The sequence below is a fragment of the Anolis carolinensis genome, chromosome 2 (assembly GCF_035594765.1).
Source record: "Anolis carolinensis isolate JA03-04 chromosome 2, rAnoCar3.1.pri, whole genome shotgun sequence".
NCBI classification, from domain to species: Eukaryota; Metazoa; Chordata; class Lepidosauria; order Squamata; family Dactyloidae; genus Anolis; species Anolis carolinensis.
This window is the reverse complement of record NC_085842.1, coordinates 112,716,799-112,737,473: the sequence shown is the minus strand read 5'-3', so window position 1 is coordinate 112,737,473 and position 20,675 is coordinate 112,716,799. Positions and strand designations below refer to the sequence as shown.

The window sequence follows — 20,675 nt, the reverse complement described above, 5'->3', positions numbered from 1 at the left end:
CAGAGTTGGACATGACTAGACTTAATGTCAGGGGAAAACCTTTACCTTTACCTATGTCAGATTCATGGTAAGATCTATTCTTTGCAGTGTGATTATTTTGGACTTCCTGACATAGCTCAAACATTTTGAAAGTCAACGAAGTATTCACTCTTTAATTTGTCATTTAAATAGCAACTGATCAAATTCCCTTTGTCAACCAGCCCATGGGTAGCATTCAGTAACTCATTGCAGATGGAAGAAATACAGTCAATGACGTTGTATGGCACAGCAAACAAGATAGTTATGCTGGATTTCGTTTCACAAAATCACAAGTCGAACACTTCCCAAGTGTCTAGGACTGTGTGATGTATTTTCGGATGATGCGTGCAGATCCCAGCAGGGTGGCCTTTTGCAGTTGGCAGATCGTAATTTTGTCAATGTCTATTGTTTCCAAATGCCGGCTGTGGTCTTTTGATGGGCACCCAGTGTGCCCATCACCACCGGGACCACCTGCACTGGTTTCTGCCAGAGTCTTTGAAGTTCAGTCTTGAGGTCCTGATAGCGGCTGAGTTTTTCCTGTTGTTTTTCATCAATGCGACTGTCACCTGGGATGGCAACATCAATTATCCAAACCTTGTTCTTTTCCACAACTCGATGTCTGGTGTGTTGTGTTCCAGAACTTTGTCAGTCGGAAGTCCCACAGTATCTTTGCGTGTTTTTTTCCACAACCTTTGCTGGTTTGTGATCCCACCAGTTCTTTGCTGCTGGCAGGTGGTACTTGAGGCATAAGTTCCAATGGATCATTTGGGCCACACAGTTGTGCCTCTGTTTGTAGTCTGTCTGTGCGATTTTCTTACAGCAGCTGAGGATATGATCAATGGTTTCGTCGGTTTCCTTGCAGAGTCTGCATTTTGGGTCATCAGCTGATTTTTCAATCTTGGCCTTAATTGCATTTGTCCTGATGGCATTTGTCCTGGGCTGCAAGGATCAGGCCTTCTGTCTCCTTCTTCAGGGTCCCATTCGTGAGCCATAGCCAGGTCTATAGCCAGGTCATAGCCAGGTCTAATTATTATTATTATTATTATTATTTCTTACCTGCCTCTCCTTGTGGATCGAGGTGGGTTATAACATAGCTAAAAACTCATAATCATTATATAAAATACACATATTAAAATGTATTTCTGCAATTAAAATACACAGAACAAAGATTAAAATTTAGTGAGTTTAAAATTCATGATTTAAACTGGATGGCTTGATTGTTGGGTAAATCAGTATTTATGAACTAGGAATTTGGTGGAATGAACTGGCAAAACCATTTCTGAGTATTTCTTGCCTTTAAAAATCATATAGAATCCATGGGGTTGCTATAAGTTGACAGGTGCCTTGAAGGCACAGACACATATGGAAAGACAGACAGACAGACAGACAGAGAGATGGTGGGAAACTTTTTGCAGGAATCAAACTGATTAAGTATTCATTGAATAAATTCATACAGTTATTAGCTGCTGCGTGTGCTGTAATTGTCCCTGACATTTTGACAGCAATACCACTACCACTGGGACAAAGTTTGGAAGAAGGTAATGCATTTAAATAAGTGGATATTTTTACATGAAATCAAAGTTTACTTCAGTTCTGCGGCAAAAAATACAAAATAGTGACTTGGAAACATATCTTGTTAAAGGATTTCAACAAGATAGATGATTGATAGTGATAATTGCAAGGTGGCAGATAATAACATTTTGGACAGAATTCCTTATGGAGAGATAGGAAATATATGTGAGCGGTGGAAATAGGCTTGTACATCCAGGATGATTGCCACAAAGTGTGATCAAAATTTCCAGAGAGGAATTAATTTTTAAAAAAACAATTATGGGAGACTAGAATAATGTATGTGAAATAATCTAGGACTAGAATCAGAATGTGTTGCTTTAATAGTGTAATGGCCAGTTGTGATATTTGGCTCAGAAAAACAGTAAGCCTGGGACCTCCTTAATGTTCTACAATTTTCATTGAAGTGATTTAAAATGGTTGTTGAAATCTATAGAAGAAAAGCTCTTCTAAATTCTCATCTCATGTGCAATTTGTGAACCTTAGCAGATTTCCTTCTTCCAAGGATCAAGGGGAAACGGTTTAGAAATGGGTAAGGTGTGTGTTTTTGAAACTTATAAATAGGAGTTTTCAGGGGACGCAGTCATTATACCTCCCCTTGATCCCCACTACACATCCCTTTAAAATGTGGTAGAATCCAGATGGAAGAAAAGAGGGGAGGTCATAACCTTTTTTCTTTTGTGTGTTGTTTACAGTACTTTCCCCACTCCATCTGATGAATTGACATACCATCAATAACCTCAATGTGTACATGGGTGCATGTATTATGCCATATCATTTGCAGTTATTTTATGTATGCTTCAGTTGGAATATTAAAGCCTACAGATTAATGTCTGTTGAATTATAAGGGCATGCAGGAAAGGATATACCTACATTTTTCAGCGGAATTACTGCAGTTGGCTCTTTTCAGATGCATGATTTTACTCACTGATATTTTCCATCCACTCACTCAATTTGCAAAAGAAAGGCATATATTGTACTAGCGTGAATAAGGCTAACTATGACTGTGAAATTATTGTTGAGGGAAGGAGAGGAGAGACAAAAAGGATCTTTTATTTGCCTCTCCCCCTCCACTATTTTTTTTTCTTTTTGGTATTTGTTCTTGCCCAGGTCATGAACTGGATTTTTTCTCCTCTACAAGCTCATTATTCATCCATTTAATATTTGTAAACTCAGCTTGGAGCTTCCATGACCAGAACTGACCTCCTGGAATTTTTCTCCTATTCATCTGATTTTCTACAGCAATTACACTGTCGGTATCTGTGTCTGGGCATACTGTAAAAACAATGTGCTCAACGGAATTATCAAGTGGAATTAGATTGCTATGACTTTGCATTTGATAACACAATTGTGCCTTTGCATAATTCTCCCTGATTAGTGAAACGAGAGGAAACTATCAATCTGGCAGATGAGTTTCTGTCTTCTGGCTCTTTTGGATGGGAGAAATATATCATTGAGATCACTTGGAAGATCATGTCTTTTAGGGACTGAATTGCTAAGCAGACCATAAATCTATAGCTGTGGGAGAGACCTTAGGCTGGCTCCAGTTACTGCATGCTGTTGAAATGTTAGAATATGAAGGGGGGAGGGACATTGCCCAAAATAATCCCAAGTGATAGGATGTGGAATAGGAGAAATAAGAAGGAAGTGGGCTATGTCTCAATGGAGCTTTCAAAGTTTGGATGAGGTCATTCTGCTTTTCCATTTCCTCAATGTTTGTGATGTTCTTGCATGTTCCATAGGTTATCTGCATTGTTGATTTAAAAAGTTGTATTTCTTTTATGTAGTATTATTAGCTTGTTTTATCTCTTGAAGCACATATTTTATAATGCTTAGGTTTTTACTTGAGATGCAAAGGGTTACAGGAAGCTGTCAGATTTGATGGTACAATGACCTGTCTTGCTCATAGAAGTTTGTTTTGTAGAGGTGGTGGTCATGGTGAAAGTGGTGGTACCATCTGCTAGTCAGTTGCAGGTGCACCATGCCTCCTTGAAGCAAACATAAGATCTGTGCCCATGACCAACCTGGTGCTTACAGAAGATATAAGTTAACTGATCCCTTCATATTATGAAGTCCTTTTTGACAGCTTACTTGGTGATAATCATAAAATGATCAAAAGTACATAAAGCAGAGTGACAGGCAATACAGATTGAACTGGAAACTAAATGTGTAAAATAATGGTCTCTCTACATATCCATCTAACTCTTAAATACTTAACACATCAGATGTGTGGAATTGGTGGTTGTTCAATGGTGGTTTATGCTGGAATATGATGAGGAGATAGCAGTCCTCTTTGTCACTAAGTGGCAAATATGGGTAGGGGCTTGTGAGTTGATGTGCCAATCCCATTTGGCAGAAGATGAGAAGACTTGGCCTGACTGATGCACCAATCCCAAATGGTAGGCTCAAGGAAGTGATTGCTTGCCAGGAAGCAAATGCATAATTCATCATAATACAGCCCTTGCATCTTCTGCCACCATCCAGAAACCACACAAGAGCATTAAGACATTGAAACTAGGGGCCCAATGTCATTGCCACTAGCTGATCATGGTCCAACTGAAGGGCATTTCTTACCACTTCTGCAGGGTGAGTCACCTTCCTCTGCTCAGACCATGGCACATCTTTCTACTGCAAATTGAATGAGAGTGAGACCTATGCTTCAAGGATGCAGTCTAGGCTACAGCATTAAAGTCTTGAGTCAGCTGACTCCAAGGATCATTCTTTGTTCACTAGTCATATAAATAGGGATTTATTTTGAGGTTGCTTTTCAGTCCAATCATGTTGCCTCTGAGATCTAGGATAATATCAGGTTCTTTTATTGCATGTTATTTTTTTTCTATCCCACCTTCCTCACAATATGAAAACCAAGATGGGATAGTGTATAGAATTAAAACAATATATAAAGATAGAAGTACTGTTAAAAACCTACCTCTCATGCCCAGTTAGAAACTGAAGGGCTGTTTACATAAAACAGTCTTTGCCTCCTGGTGAAAAGAGTTGAAAGAGGGGGCCAGACTAGCTTGCATAGTGAGAAGGGAGCCACCAAGGTTTTCTTTCATGTTCTCGCCAACTGTATCTGTGATGGTAGTGGAATGAAGAAAACACCTTTTCCACCTGATTCCAGAGCTGAGCTGCTTCAAATCTGCACCTTCTTGAAGTCTAAAATTTGATTGCAACTCTTCTATACATACACACATGGCAATTATTTCTAATTGTGTAAGGTAGTTTGGGGCCTACAAAATCATATTCCACCCTCCCTGCCTTCCAATAACTGTCCCGTATTAATCTCTAAGATAATTACGGATCATCCTTTACACATTACATAAAGCAGTTCATTTCTGGGATTATTTCAAATTCTCTTTAAATCAAACCGAATCAAACAAATTATGGTTTTTCTGACATTTATGTGACTGGCAGCATCGTATCACACACATGCATCCTTGAGTCAGCTTTTATGCTAGATAGCCTGAACTGCAGGGCTTGGAGATTAGCCTGCACTAGTGAACATCTGTGTAGGAAGGCTTCAGAGACGGTAAAAGAGAAAGGGAACACAAGGGGCTAAGAACATCAAACCAAAAATAAAGGGCCCTTTTGAAAATTCATGACAGTGAAGAGTTTTTTAGTGAAGTGAAAGCTTCTCTTCAAGAAATCTGAGGATTTCAGTTGATGTCTAAGAGGCTCTGAAACACTGCAGGGGGTCAAAGAAGAGAAGTACAATGCTTCGGCTGTAATTGCTTGCAATATGCAGCCAGTGGAAAAGGGAATCAGAATGCAGTATTCTCTTTAATATGGAGGAGCGTAAAGTCTGCCTGCCTTGAAGAGGAATGTGGGTCAGCACTGTGGCTTACAGCAGGGTAGGAGCGCTCCAGATGCTGGAGACGTATATAGTACAGGATTTCACATAACTCTTTATCCTCAGAACACATCTGGGAGATGGTTTCTGCCTTCAGGGTTTTGCCTTCCTTTTAACTAAGGCTTCCAGGGTTAAAACTAGAGAAGTTTCCTGTAACTTTAGTGGTTGTAGAGAAGAGGGGATTTCAGCAGGTGCTGCATGCTACCTGGCAGCATGACAAACACCACCTGCAGAAATTCCCACGTCAACATTACAATTTAAAAAGGCATAGGGTCCATCTCCACTTTTCAGTCTGGCACCCTATTCCCTAATGTATAAGCTTCTGGGGAGGGTAAGAGCCTTTTTAGTCAGCAGGCTGCATGCCAAGGAGAATGTGGGAGAGATATTGTGTTTTCCTCTCCAGCATACATACTGTCAGTATTTGAATCCACACCTTACAGGTTCTGTCAGATCCCAACTAATTGTCTCACTGTACACAAATACTGTGAAAGCAACTAGGATTCCTAAATATGTTTGTTGCATTTTTGGAAGTGAAGTTCTGAAATGTAGAGCTTCTAAATTGGAGTTTATAATTGTGTGGAGGCCAGAAGCAGTTTCCCCCCACGTTCCCTGTGGTCCACTCCCATTGCATAGCAAGTCTAAATCTTTCCATTTACCTCTGCAGCACCCCTCAAAGAGACAACAAGAAGGGACATTGTGACATCTCCTGTATCCAATATGAGAGAACTGTAGAGAAGAACAGAGACATTTGTGTACTCACCCCTATTCTAAATAATGCACTAACATGGTTTGGAACATTCATGTGCAGGCGCTATATTATACCATATTAAGATGGGCTATGTGCATATGAATAAGGTAGCCTGTATTGTGAAAATGTTCCTTCATATACAAAGTTAATCGCCATTACCACCTGGTCCACAGTAGTTTCTATTCTTCTTTGAAAAGCTGATAGTCAACATCTAAATAAGAGATGTGAGTTTCTAGAGCTAGGAAAACATTCTCATCCCAGTTGACTACAAGCGTGGTTAAGTTTACTCTTAAAAAAAATGTTGCCTTGTTGCACTGGACAGCATGTACATACAGTGCTGATCTCAAAGGACAGAAATTCCTAGCTATAAAGTACATATGGTTTGCCGCTCTTGTGAAGCACTCTTACTTGGCTAACAGATTCAACTGCAAAAAATATGCTGGAAAAAGCCACTTCAGATATATTTTGTCAGCAAACTGTGGACTGATAACCATGCACTTAATTCATGGTGCCATATAGGTGCATTTTGCAGTCATCACTTGCTATAAAAGTGCAGCAGTTCAGGTGTGATCTGTCTGTGAGTATCTTTCCCGCCCCCTTCTGTAGTATTGCAGTATTCATGCGGTGTTCTTAATGATGAGTTATCTAAAGACATTCCCACTCCTTCCCCACTTTGGCTCATCACAATCTAAATTGACCCACTGTGAGCATGGACTCGATAGTATGCAAGGATGCAGAGGGAACAAGAGCTGTGATGCCTGCTTACCTCTTTCCCCCTTTCAGCCACCTCCCAGTGTGTCCTGTTTAGGCTGCGAATGGAAGGAGGCCAGTTCAGGACAAATCAGTGAAATGTGTCTTTTCTCCTCTTCTTTGCAATCATGTTATTAGCTGTAGATGTGCTCCGCATACCTGCATGTGTTCTGGTGCTTGATCCGTTCTGTGTGCCAAAAGCATGCTCCGTAGTAAAATGGAAATTGAAAAGCTCAACAGGACACCTGCTGGTAGGTCTGTCAAGAATTGCCAAGCACATTCATTAAAGCAAACAACACTCCTTCTTCTGTTCAGTTTCACTGTCCTGGTTTTGTGCTTGGCCGCTGGGGCTGCCGTTTGAAGGGAATATTTTGGAAAACTCAGTCTAGCAAGTTAGCTCAGGTGGCTGGCTCCACACAAACACCAGAGATGTGCTCACCCCTCTCTGCTCCTCTTTTGCATGAGAATTATGTGTTCTGTTTTTTTTAAATTGCCCTTTGCCATTTTCCTTGTGATCTGTGAAGAGAAAAATCTATTAATGGAAAAACCCTCCATATTTCACTTTATGTTTTTAAAATATTTGTCAGCCTTTGAAGTAACTTGTGTGTGTGTGTGTGTGTGTGTGTAAGTTGCCTGCGGACTTGTGGTTTTGTTAGGAAAGGAATGCTTAAAAGTGGTTTTGCCAGGTCCTTTGAGATATAGCTTACAGTATCTGATATTTATTGGCGGTCTCCCATCCAAGTTTGAACCAGGGCTTACTTTGCTTAACTTATTAGATCAGATGGGATTTAGTGTCTTTAAAATATTTAAGCCTCATGTGAGGTAATTAAATGCTACTAATTATAGTAGGTTATTCTTATGGGAGATTAATTTGCAGTTCTATGAGAAGAGATGACAAAACTGAGGAAGGAATCTGAGCTAAAGACATTCATAATCATTTTAGCTGGTGTACTTCTGCTTGGAAGTCAGCTGGTCATGTCTGTACTTCTAAATGTTGAAGAAAGATGTGCAATTAAACCAAATTCAATTTGGGGAGTGCAGTTGTAGGGGAGTCATACCAAGATCTCTGATATCTATAGGAAGGAGCATCCCAAAAAAGCTGGTTCTGAAATATTCCTGGTCTGTTTAACTCAGAGGTTGGAAAATAGTGGACTGCTAGGGTTTTTTTCCCAACCCTCCAGGCCTCAAGTTTTGCTAGTCAAATCCCTAGGGTGTGTTGCATTTTCTCAAAGTCTTCATGAGAAGCAATTCACTTTTTAAATAGGTTGAAGCTATCCCCTCCCCCACCTTATTTAATATTAAAATACATATTTCTCCAGAACTGTAAGTGGGTATCTGGGCACTTTTATGTGTGTGTGCTCTAGAGGACTTTTTTGGTAGTCTGTGTGACTCCAGAAGCCCCGAGGGGCAGAAAAATGGGCTCCAAATTTGCTACAATTACCTATCCTGATTTAGGTCTTTCAAGATGAATAGTCTTTTTTAGGTTGCACTTTACCCATCATTCAGAAGTTTATAGTAAGCACTGTGAGAACAATCTGAAATAAAGTTGCAGTGTAGTGCCTATATGTGAAGTTTGTAATTCGTATATAATTCGGGGGATTCTGGGGGCAACAGTCTAAATTCACAAGATTGAGAAATTACGATGGGTGAAGGCAATAAGTATTTTTACTCCCAAGCTGTCATCTACAGATACCATTCATAAAAATAAAGTATGGTGGCAGCTCCTCGTGCTACTGGTTGGTACCAGTGGCTTTGAATCGAGCATCTTGAAGATAGAGATAATCTTCTCTACCTAATAATTCCTCTCCATGCCTCTTGGGTAACAGTGGGGTGAATAAAACCTGGCCAGTGTGTCTACTCTTTTGCAGCTGCTCCACACTGAATATAAATTATACTAGTACCTGATCTTAGTTCATCACTGGCAGAGCACCTGTTTGGCTCAGGGTAACTGCAGGAGGAGGAGCAGAAAAATAAATACAGTAGAGTCTCATCCAACATAAACGGGCCGGCAGAACGTTGGATAAGTGAATATGTTGGATAATAAGGAGGGCTTAAGGAAAAGCCTATTAAACATCAAATTAGGTTATGATTTTACAAATTAAGCACCAAAACATCATGTTATACAACAAATTTGACAGAAAAAGTAGTTCAATATGTAGTAATGCTATGTAGTTATTACTGTATTTACGAATTTAGCACCAAAATATCATGATGTTTTGAAAACATTGACTACAAAAATGCGTTGGATAATCCAGAATGTTGGATAAGTGAGACTCTACTGTAGTGGATTTGTTTTCTTGTCATTGATGAATACATCCTGGCACCCACTAAATAAATCATAACCCACTTAAACTTAGCCATCATAGAATTTTTCAGTTATAGTAAGTTTAATGTGAAGCCAAAGAAGCAATGGTGTTAGCCTGAGTATGAGAGTTTAGGAAGCAGGAGAACATGAGAGTAACCAGAGAGAGGTAACTAGAGGGTCAAGTTACCTTAATGTAGGAAGATGTCTCCTGTCGCTTTGTGGGGATGACCTATTCACAAAGAAGCAGAAAAAGTGTAAAAAACTGTAAGCCTACCATGATAATAGTCTTTAATTAATATACTTTCTGCAAAATATTAATCCCCAGGCAGTACTGGGCAGTTATTTTTAAAGTTGATAAACCAAGGCTATTCTTTTTGAAAAGAGAGAGAGAGGAAGAGAAAGGAAAGGCTTCATCTCCATCTGAATTTGACAGTTACTGCATTTTTCCCCATATCTAAAAAAAGAGACACACTGTCTAGACAGGTGACATTTTACTTGTAATTATAATAAAATGATTCAGTTGAGTGCAACAGGAGGGGGTATCAGCTACTGCTGAGCATGCTAAGCCATTTTCTTAGGTTCATGTAGGCATACTAAGTAGTAGCTACATGGCTATGTATAGTGCACTCTGTTAAAGTTAATGGGGCCAAAATAAAGCTCAATAGGAGCTTGATCAATGGCATCTGGTGGCATGCAGATCGATCTGTGCATCTACTGCTGCATTGTTAAAGTGTGTGCTCTCTCGCCTGTCACTGCCTCTAAAATATGTGTAGGAGTTAATTGCAAATGACAGCACATAAAATTAGGTGGTTTGAAAACTCATGAACATGGAGATTCTAGAGGCAGCTTTCAAAATTTCTATCTTTTGTGCTTTAATTCTCATGCTAGTAGGAGTACTCATCTTTAGATAAGATTTTTAACTGTTGTTAGTGACTGTTCAGTTTCAACTGCCCAGCATGACAACTGCCTACCTCTTGGTATTTAGATGTTCCTTACGTTGCACGTCAGCTCACTCCTAGATGTTCTTGTAACCAATCTGACTGCTGTGCTTTGAACTAATTGGAGTTTCCAAACTTGGTACAGATGTAGTCCAATGTACTACATTGTAGAAGCCAAACCTTGAGGTTACCAGTGAATTCACCACCATCATTAGGTTTTCTAATTCTAGAAAGAAGTGAAGCTAGTAGTAAGCACTTCTGACCATCACATCTACTTGGGCTGACATTGTTGTTACACCTCAGTGGGGTTTCACTTTGCTCACAGCACCCACCAAGAAACCAAACTTGAAAGTCAAAGCAATTTATTGGGAAAGCACATATAAAAAAGGGCAAAACACCATGGAGTAAATAAAGGGTAAAATCCAAAAGTTAATATAGCGGGGGGAAAGCCAAGTAAATACTGTTTACAGAGAACAATCCACAGGCAGAATAAATCCCAAAGCAACGCTTAAAACAGAAGTTTGAGGACAGGATAAATCCAAAATACAAGGCTTAAAATATGAACATAAATCTGAAGGTACAGTAAATCCAGAAAACCAGAGGAGACACTATCCTTAGTTAAAACGGGTTTTGAAGGCATGGAGAAATACATCTAGATGTCATCAGCGTACTAATAGCAGGGCCGTAGCCAGAAAAAAATTTCGGGAGGGTTTTTGAAAATTTCGGGAGGGGTTTTGAAAATTGGGGGGGGGGGGGGTTTGAACCCCTAGCCCCCCCCCCCCCCCCCCCCCGCTACAAACCTGTTAATATCTGCTTGAGATAGTGCCTGGAGGGACTCTTAATGTTTTGCGTCTCATAGACTTAGCATGGGGATTTGGTTAACCAGTTAAAATTCATGAGTAAACCAGGTTTTTTTAATAACCTGAAAAATTTGGGGGGCGGGTTGAACCCCTAAACCCCCCCCCCCCCTTGCTACAGGCCTGACTAATAGCACCCTGCCCCATGCCTCTGGACAATCTCTTCCAGTGGTTTCATGTAAATGTTAAAAAGAATTGGGATAGAATCACGCCCCTCCCCCAATTGCAGAAGGATACAGTGGTCAGCGGTATTGAATGCCACTAATATACATAGCCCCAAAAAAGAAAAAAAGGTGATAAAATAGCAGCTGTTACTGGACTAATCTTGCTATCCCTGTCATTCTTTAACTTTCTATTTGTTTGTTCATTTAAATATTTCTTTTGTTGTTTTTGTGTGCTGTGAAGTTGTCTTTAACTTATGGTAACTTGTGAATGAGAGGCCTGCAAGATCCTGCTCCTCAACAACCTACTCAGGTGTTGCAAACTTGGGGCTATGGCTTCCTTCCTTGAATTAATGGATCTGCAGTGAGATCTTCCATTTTTATCATTTTATCAAAGAATTTCAGGGCAGTGTGTAACAAAATCATTTAAACATATTTTAAATTATTTAAAACACTAAACAAAAATACAGTGCAAAAGAGAGTTCATGCTGCATTGCATTTAGAAAGAGATAAATCTTCACTGGACAGAAGGGGAAAATGAAAGCAGCCTATGAATTAGAACCATGCAATTATCCCCTGCAAGCCATTTGCACACACAAGAAACATCCTTTGTTGTGTTGTTTTTACTTTCACCTTGGAGAAAGAAGACAACACACATACATTTAAATATGAAAAATGATTGACATTTTTGCCCCTCCTGAAAACACAAATTAATATAATTTGTTAGTTGGTTTATTTTACTTGACAGCTTATGTAGATTCTAGATTTGGCTTGTTACACCGAATTACCCTTTAATAATGGGCCTATAGAATACCAGTTAGAGCCCCTAGGTTACTCTGGTAATTGAATAAGGAATATATTTAAGGAGTTGTCTGTATTGGTTAAGATTGTCATGACAGTACTGGTAAGTGATGGTTGGCTTAAGTAGACTAATATTAAAAGCTGTATGCTAAGAAATGTTTAACGGATATGCAATAAACACCCATTTGGGTTGTGACTTTCACTGGAAAGATGGAAATACTATGGATCTGAAAGCCACTTGATGTGCTTCCTCCACTAAAAAGAAACAAAATCAGCAAATAGATGAATGAGGACTGAAAGATCTGAGTGCATTGAACAGAAAACATTGTACCTTCCAACATTTCACAGACAAAAACTGGGACACATGTGGCAAAGCAACATCAAAGTGGAATCAACATCACAAGTTGAACCCACAAGTTGTTTTTAAGAGAGAACACACAAGTTAGTTGAGACTGCAGTAGTTTCCTTTTGCCAGAGTCAACTGGAAAAAGCAGCATCCCACTTTCGTGCTTTGACCTCATTTTGCACCAATCAAATAACCTGGCGGAAAGGAGAGGGAATGGGAGAAGGAGAGTTAAACTGGAACATTGTCTGAAAATGGAGGTTTCAGAGGATTAATTGAGACAGTCCCTACATCAAGCAAAATAATATTCATAATTGGTACAACATTTGTTGCAAGAGATCTTTAAAAACAGAATGGAACAAGAGTCAACTTTATTTCTACTGCGACTTCCAAATGAACAAACAAAACAACATGAATTTCAAGTTATTACATTATATGATTATAGCAGCAAGACTATTTTATGTCCAAAAATGGAAAAATAAATAACTATCCTCAAAAGAAAATTGGATTATAAATATTTTAGAAATGACAAAATGGACAGACTGTCTTATTTGATAAAAAAGAAGTCATTTGACAACTTTTTTTAAAGTATGGGAACCATTTGTATCAATTTTAAAGAAAATGTGGAAATGCTTGTGGATTTTGAAGGTTGAGTAAAATATTGAGATAGTATGGTAGAATAAAGAATTTGGGTAAGATAAGAAGTTAGCAGAATGGCAAGATAAGAAGGTAATTCGAGATCAAAACCAAAAGGAAGTATTATAGGCTTATTTCCTTTAGTTACCCTTCAGATCAGGGTATCAGTGTCTAAAGGCTTTGCCTAGCACTGAAGGATTTCTTGTTGAAGGAGTTTTTTTTAATGAACAGACTATTGTTTCCTAACTGGAAGTGCTCTGCATTGCTTGGGAGAATCTGCAACCTTTTTGATGATTCAACTGCCCTGGGTGCTCAAACTATCATCATGTCAGTTTCATTTGCCCCTGAAGGCTCTTCCAGTCAGGCCCAAAACGCGGGACCTGTCTCAGATTTACCTGAGGCATCCAAATGCCACCTCAGGTAAACTCAAATTTATCCCAAGTAAAATCCCTGATTCTACTGTCCTGCGTTTTGCACATGCCCTGACCCTCCCTTGCAATTTTAATAGCCCCACTTTTTAGTCTTGATGCCCGCTGATGTATTTTATGATGTTTTATCTTATTACTCAACTGTTTTAATTATATTGTTGTTGTGTTTTAATTTTTATCTGGTTTTGACTTCTGGGCTTGGCCCTCGTGTAAGCCGCCCTGAATCCCTTCGGGGAGATGGAGCCAGGTTATAAAAATAAGGTTATTACTAATCTAACCTAATGCACATTCAGTGAAGCCAGTTCATCTCAAACTGGCTTCAAAATGGATTATAGTGTCATTGTAGAAGCACCTTTCCTGTCTTGGCTCAATAGAAGGTTTTGGCTTCTGTTGACTATGTTGGGGATAGCTGCCCATGTGTTTTAGTAGCTCCTGTGAATCATGTGGTATTTCTCATTCACAGTCCATGGTGGCCACACTCCTGTAACAGTAACAGAAATTAAAAAGAAATACTTACTTCAAGAAAGAGTGATGTATTATTATGTGGTAGTCAAAATGTAATGATGCTTTCATTACTGGGGAGGAAAGAACAAATTACTAGCAATTAGTTGATTGTAGCGAGCCACTGGCTGACCTTGGGTAAGCAGAGCCGGTCCAAGGTAATTTTCTAGTGTAGGCGAAGAGAAATTTTGGTGCCCCCCCCCAAAAAAAACCTATCACTGAAAAATAAAAGTGTTGGATAAGCAAAAATGTTGGATAATAAGGAGGGATTAAGGAAAAGCTTAAATAAACAACACTCTGAAAATAGGAAACCCAGACAGGAAGCAATCAGGGCCAATTAACACCCCCCCCCCAACCAAGGATGCCCCCAGGGAGGAAGCCCCACTTGCCTTGCTTCCTAGACTTCCTACAGAGGAGGAGGAGGAGACTGAGTTGGATGACCCAGTAGTCTGAATCAGTACAACTATTTCTGACAATGTATGTCAGATTTTCTCAAACTGGCATTTTCCAGAAGTGCTGGACATTCATTACTGCCTTGCACATCCATTAGAAAGTGTAGATTCTATATCTCTGCTAAACTAAATAGTTGTATACAGGTGTTAAAACTTTAATCCTTGGGAAAATCTACTTATAAATGAAGGTACTAGGACTTATTTAACAATTTCCCTCCTTTTCATAAATGGGGCCAAAAGTGGCTCACCCATGAATTAAAACAAGCTCCATAAATTAAAAAATAACAGTAGAAAATGAATATTCAATTAAATAAGTGTGTATGCATTAAATTAATTCACCCAAGTTAGGTAAGATAAGCAATACTTACTTCACAGGCTTCCCAAAAACCATATTGTCTTCCTAGGCTCCTTTCTGCCACAGGAGACAGGAGTTGCCTCGATGGCGCCCCCAACAACATGGCGCCACAGGCAAATGCCTAGTTTGCCTGGTGGTAGAACCGCCTCTGTGGGTAAGTCATGCTCAGCCTCAGAGGATGGCAAAGGCAAACCCCTATGAACAAGTCATGTCCAGAAAACCTTGTGGTAGGTTCATCTTACAGTTGCCGTGAGTCAGAAATGACTTAAAGGCACACAACAACAAAGTTTTGGTAACATATTGCCTCTGATCTCTGTGCTTTTCCTACATAACTTCACAGAGCTGAGTGAAAGCTTCTGTCTAATTATGTTTGTTTCTTTGTTTTCAGTGGAATCTTGTATGGCTGTTGAATCTTTTACCTTTTGAAAACCTTCATGTTTCTGACAGACCGAATAACGTTTGGTCCCTGTAGTTTCTGGCCAAAATGCTAGGCCATGTCCCTAGGTGACTGTGCCAAGCACTTCAACAGCAAATGAAGCATCATTGAATATGTCAGGATGAATTAGAAAGCAGGCTCGTCACATTAATCTCAGACTCTGAACTAGCAGATCTTATGTTCTAGTGTCACTTGGTCCTGGCTGTCATACTCCAGTCCCCACCTCCATAGCCATGGGAAATCTCCTTGGGCAGCATACAGAGAATAATGGACAGTAATGAAGTTGCTGGAGGAAATACTTTGCAGGCTTTGGCTACCACTGGCTGACACCTTTCTGTTATATTAAGTGGCCTTATGGAGTTATGTACCTGAAGCTATTATTTACACTGCAGTTCATGTCTACGGGCACTGCACATATCTCTTCATTGATTGATATCTTACTTTATTATGTTTATGAAGGGGGAACATGCCATGTTTTTAGAATGTTGCCCACCTCTCTCCAGTTCTGCTCCCCTTCTTTTATTTTGGTAGATGAATTGAAGCCTGGTGACAAGGAGATTGAATCCATACTTAAATTAGATTCCTCAAAAATCTTCTTTCTAATAAGAATATTCAAAAATATTCTCTGATCCAAAATTAATTTGCATGGGTTTAGCCTTTTTAAAGGTCTTTAGCCTTTTCTGTCTCTTTCAGGGATTTTGTGTTTGCACTAATCTTTCCTTGCACAGTAGGCCCTCAGTACCTGCTGGAATTTGGTTTAGGACTGACAGGGATACCAAAATCTACTGATGGTCAAGCATCATGGCATAGTAAAGTGGTGATCACAGTTTGCTTTTGGATTTTTTTAAAAAATATTTTCATGCCATAGATGCTGGAATTCATTGATGCAGAATCCATGGACATGGAGGGCTGGCTATATATAGAAGTAGTTTGAAAATTACCATTAATAATCCACAAAGAAATCCCTGCAATGAATAGGCCTTGCACAGATGTAGCACTTTGCATATCCCATTTCTGACTGTTAGACAAGGTAGATGAAAGTTCTTGGTGACAAGATCACAAATAAGCATTCTGATGCTTTGTGTTGCCATTCAAAAGGATCTTGATTTATAAGGCTGAGAAAATCCCTGTCCAAGAACTTTGAAAGTTCCAGAGTAATTGCACTGAGGGCTGTGGGCATCAATGTAGTAGATCCAGTATGACTTTTGAGTGTAATATAATACAATAAAACTATAATAAATTAAGAAGTAAGAACTTAGACAATTCAGGTACGACATAAACAGAAGTAAACAAAATTAGTTTTTAAAAACCCAGTTAAACTAGTTATTCCAAAATACCATAGCAGACAATTTAGTATTGATTCTTATATAATATTCTTGTTTTCTTTATAATGAGAACAAAACACAACAACAATTTCTAGATAAAAACACAGTTGAAGAGAATAATGGATTAGAATGAACATTGTTGCTAAAAATGTAGTTTGCAAAAATGATAGGAGAAACCTTTCAAAAAGGCAATTTTTAGGCTATTGTTTTAGTCAAGGCTAACTTCATCATGACTTCTTTGTACCACATTCTATCAAACTCACAGAAAACAATATTTTCCCTTCAATAAAACTTTGAATCTTTAATGGTTTTTTTAATATGGAGTTTTTTTTAAACTTCATTAAATTTTTAAGGAATGTCAAGATACAAAATAAAATAACATAAATGTAAGACATCTTCACATCGCTATTACAATGCTAAAAGCAATGTTCCAGTTTTCCTGCTGTTCTGCTTTTATTTTATCTCCATGCTAGAAAATCCTTCTGGTAATGCCATATGTCCACCACTAATATATGATTTTATACTTAGTGATTTCCTTTCTTCCTGAAGACGGTTGACTAAATATTATGCACAAACTTTTGTGATAGACGCTTGACATTGTGATTGATTTAGCTGATTGTAAAACTATATTTGGGAAGGAAAAGGGTATGAATCTGGAAGACCAAAGGGAGACTTGTTCAAAAGTGTCCACTCACTGTCTCTACACAAATCCTCTTGCGCAATAGTCTTCTTATTTCAGAATTGAGAACACAAATAAGAGTACTGTGCAAAAGAGAATCAGCTGAAATGAAAATTAATGGGAGATAAGGGTACATGGCTTAATACATTACTTGATAAATGACTTTCATTCCCTGCATGTTTAGGAATAGAGCAAGATTTTAAATGTAAGAGCTGAGTTATTTTGTGCCATCTACTATGATGATTAAGGAAAAGACTAAATCCAGTAAGATCTTGTAATAAATGAACCTAAACAGCACATCACTCCTTTAAAATAGAATCAGAGATCTGTACCTGCAGTTTAGAAGCCAAATATTGCAGTGCTATAAATTGGTGATACCTTTTTATATGATGGATTTTATAGTAGGTTGTTTCATGATTGACTAAGTGCTTTTCTTTTTGTCTTTTCTAGGTACCTGTGCTAAGGCCCATGGATTTAATGGTGGAGGCAACTCCCAGGAGAGTATTCGCAAATGCACACACATATCACATCAACTCCATATCTGTGAATAGTGACTATGAGACCTACATGTCAGCAGACGATTTGAGGATAAACTTATGGAACTTTGAAATAACCAATCAAAGTTTTAGTATCCTTTGCTTTGTAAATCTGGCTGGAGTTATCATCCAATCAGAAGAGGCCTCTCTTGAGAAGAACAAGCTTGCTGAACCTCAAGTTTGCACCTCATGAATGGTTGGTTTGTTGTGTTCTAAAGCATATGTTTACATTTGTACTTGTCCTGGTCCTACATCCACCTTTAGCCTGCAGACAAATGTGAGTCTTATTCTGTGACTGTCTTTTTTTCTTGACATAATTCTTCCTAGTTTATGATTTATGTCTTTATTTACTACACGTGTATACTTCTACTGGGTAGAAAGTAGTTCTCAGAAGCTAAGTACATTTGTTCTATTAGAAGTTTGAACCAAGAAATACAAGAACTTGAGAATGAGGGGCATTTTAATAGACTCTCTAAATTATCTAGATCAGTGGTCCTCAACCTGTGGGTCCCCAGGTGTTTTGACCTTCAACTCCCAAAAATCCTAACAGCTGGTAAACTGCCTGGGATTTCTGTGAGTTGTAGGCCAAAACACCTGGGGACCAACAGAATGAGAAGCACTGATCTAGATAGAGGGAGTCACTAGTGCTTTTGCTTTATTTTTTGAAACAGTAACATAAGTGAAGAGGCTAGGAAATTGGTAAAATATTAATCACCCTGATGGGAGAATGCTAATGTTGTGGCAAGTGTTTTCTTGAAAAATTGTGCTAGTGGCTAAAGAATAGCCACATCATGAAATTGTCTGTGGATTGGTCATGTACTATCCATTTCAGGTGTGACTGGAGTTGTATGAAGGCATAGCAGAGAAATTGAAAACATAAACTCTCCTTCACATTGCTCTGAACCAACATCCTGCTAGGGTGATAATAGGCAAAGATTACGTTTCCATTCTTGTGTACTTCTTATAGCAGGAGGGCTTCTTCTTAGCATGTTCCCACACAGTCTGATTAATTTCTGAATATGAGAATCAGACGGTGTGATGACATCTGGATGGGAAAGAATAACACTGTTAGTTCTGTCCAGCTGGATCCTATTGTTGTGAAATGCAGTGTGAAACATTGTGTACTCTTGTGTGCAAGCTATACAAGATTTCAGATCTTTTGAGTGAACCTCTCATGTTTCTACCAACTGTACTTGAAAATACCACATAACGGTAGCATGGCTAGTGTCATACAAATGTGAAAGTGGGAAATGAAGTGCTAGGAAAGGGGCATCTCTCATACCCACAGGTAGTTGTTATTGAGTTGTCCCCACATGGCATATGAAAAGGACTTCCTTCTTAGTTTTGCTGAACATGTGGGTGTCTTCCCTTTGGCAGTCTTCTCTGGAGAAGTAGTGTGTGAAATTCTACTGAAAAGAAACAGTTCTCTGTGATTCACAAACATACCAGATGTCTTCATGTACCATAGAGCACTGCCAGTGTATATAGGCCAATGATCTCCTCCCATCTAGAAGTGTTTGACACTTTGTTTTTTGTTTAACACAGAGGCAGAGTTTGTCAATGATGGTAATGGGAGCAGAGTAGAAACAGCAAGGGGGAACTTCATTCTGTGGCCTACATGTTGTCCTCTTGACTTTCATTGAGTCAAAAATTATGAAAATTTTGAAGCTCCACCAGAGTTTCAAAAGTGATAATGAGGCAACACTCAATTTTCAAATGGCTGCTAATGCTATGTTGGAGTAAATGTTACAAGGAAGCAGTTTATGTAACATTTCAAGTTAATACTTTATGTCCAAGTGCATTTAAATTAACCAATTATTTAAATATTTCTGCCCTGCCCTGTATCACAAGGTCTCAGGTTGGCATGCAAATAAAATAAAAAGGATATCTTGATATGTTTATTCAATAAGGCTGTATTTTAAATTTGCCCTGTTCCTGACACTCCATTGCTTTCAACAAGGCATGTAATGTATTAGCCTGCAGTCCTGGGAATGTTTAGTTGAAGCATGTTTTGCTGAAGTCCACTGGAGATTTTATTTTGTACCAACAGAGCAGTGCAGCATGCTTGAAGGCGAAAGAAAGAAGGACAAAAGATATAGAACAATGACACATGCTTTGTGGAAGAAAGGAAAAAGAGTGGGAGGCAGGGGAGGCTAGAGCGGGGGGAAGTAAGGTTGAGAGACAATCCTGGTGCAAAATGAATGGGGAAAGCAACACAACACATGAAAGAGAGAAAGAACTCTTTGGAAAGGACATTCCTCCATGATCTCCACAGCAGAAAAGGATATTTTATGGCTAAGGATTTATCTGCCAAAACCCTTTGGCTACGGTCTCTGTCATGCATTTGTAATAAGGTTTAAAATAGGAACTGAAGACAAATGATTTTAGAGGATTTTGTATTCTCTTATTTTGTGACATTTAAGTGGTCCTCCTTTTTAAATTGTCAATTTATTTTTCTGGACACTTGGGTGTCTTTTTTACTGCTCCATCAAGCTTCTACTTCCTTAGACAGGAATCTGATGACAATTCAGTTCAACTGGATGTTCTTGCAAGATGATGCACTTTAGCTTGGTTGACAAGTTGTTGGATTTTGCTTGAAGGAACAATATTGCAGAGAATGGGGGCTGGAATAGCAAGGTGTAATTTAAAAGACAGGTGCCATTGGGTAGCACAAGTAGAAGAAATATTAATAGCTGGCTTTCATTATATACTACAGATGTGTGACAGGCTGCTGAAGCAGGCATACAAATGAGATTATGCCAGTCACTTAAAAAGCCACAACAGGAATAATAATAGGACCAATGACAATTTTCTTGAAACAGGTATGCTGAGAACATCACCAGAATGCCTCATTCTGGTCTTAGACAGTATTCCACTCAAATAAATTGATAAATGAAGGGTTTTCTATGGTCCACTGAAGATATAAAAACGTAAAAACACATAAACAAAAAGCTCCCAGTCCTAGTGGGATTCATGCATGTTTG

The 20,675-nt window shown here is 38.8% G+C and overlaps 1 protein-coding gene and 1 long non-coding RNA gene across 8 annotated transcripts in view; one reads left to right on the top strand and one right to left on the bottom strand.

The window, feature by feature from the left end:
- The window catches only part of ppp2r2b (protein phosphatase 2 regulatory subunit Bbeta), a 283,974-nt gene that overhangs the window by 223,351 nt on the left and 39,948 nt on the right, over positions 1-20,675 (top strand). For all 4 annotated transcript variants that reach the window (XM_062970418.1, XM_003224096.4, XM_003224095.4 and 1 more), the window contains one exon: positions 17,606-17,783. In XM_062970418.1, coding sequence (XP_062826488.1) covers positions 17,606-17,783 — 178 coding nt within the window. The remainder of the gene's footprint in view (positions 1-17,605; positions 17,784-20,675) is intronic.
- LOC103279645 (uncharacterized) overlaps positions 1-20,675 on the bottom strand; it is a 31,131-nt gene that overhangs the window by 9,089 nt on the left and 1,367 nt on the right. The window contains exons 1-5 of one of the 4 annotated variants that reach the window (XR_010002775.1): positions 13,760-13,891; positions 9,431-9,472; positions 6,955-7,454; positions 6,097-6,166; positions 4,517-4,663 (exon numbers count right to left, since the gene is read on the bottom strand). This is a non-coding gene — a long non-coding RNA (uncharacterized LOC103279645). Of the gene's footprint in view, positions 1-4,516; positions 4,664-6,096; positions 6,167-6,954; positions 7,455-9,430; positions 9,473-13,759; positions 13,892-20,675 lie in introns of those variants that run through there. The other 3 variants (XR_010002774.1, XR_010002776.1, XR_506908.3) reach the window with 3 other exon arrangements.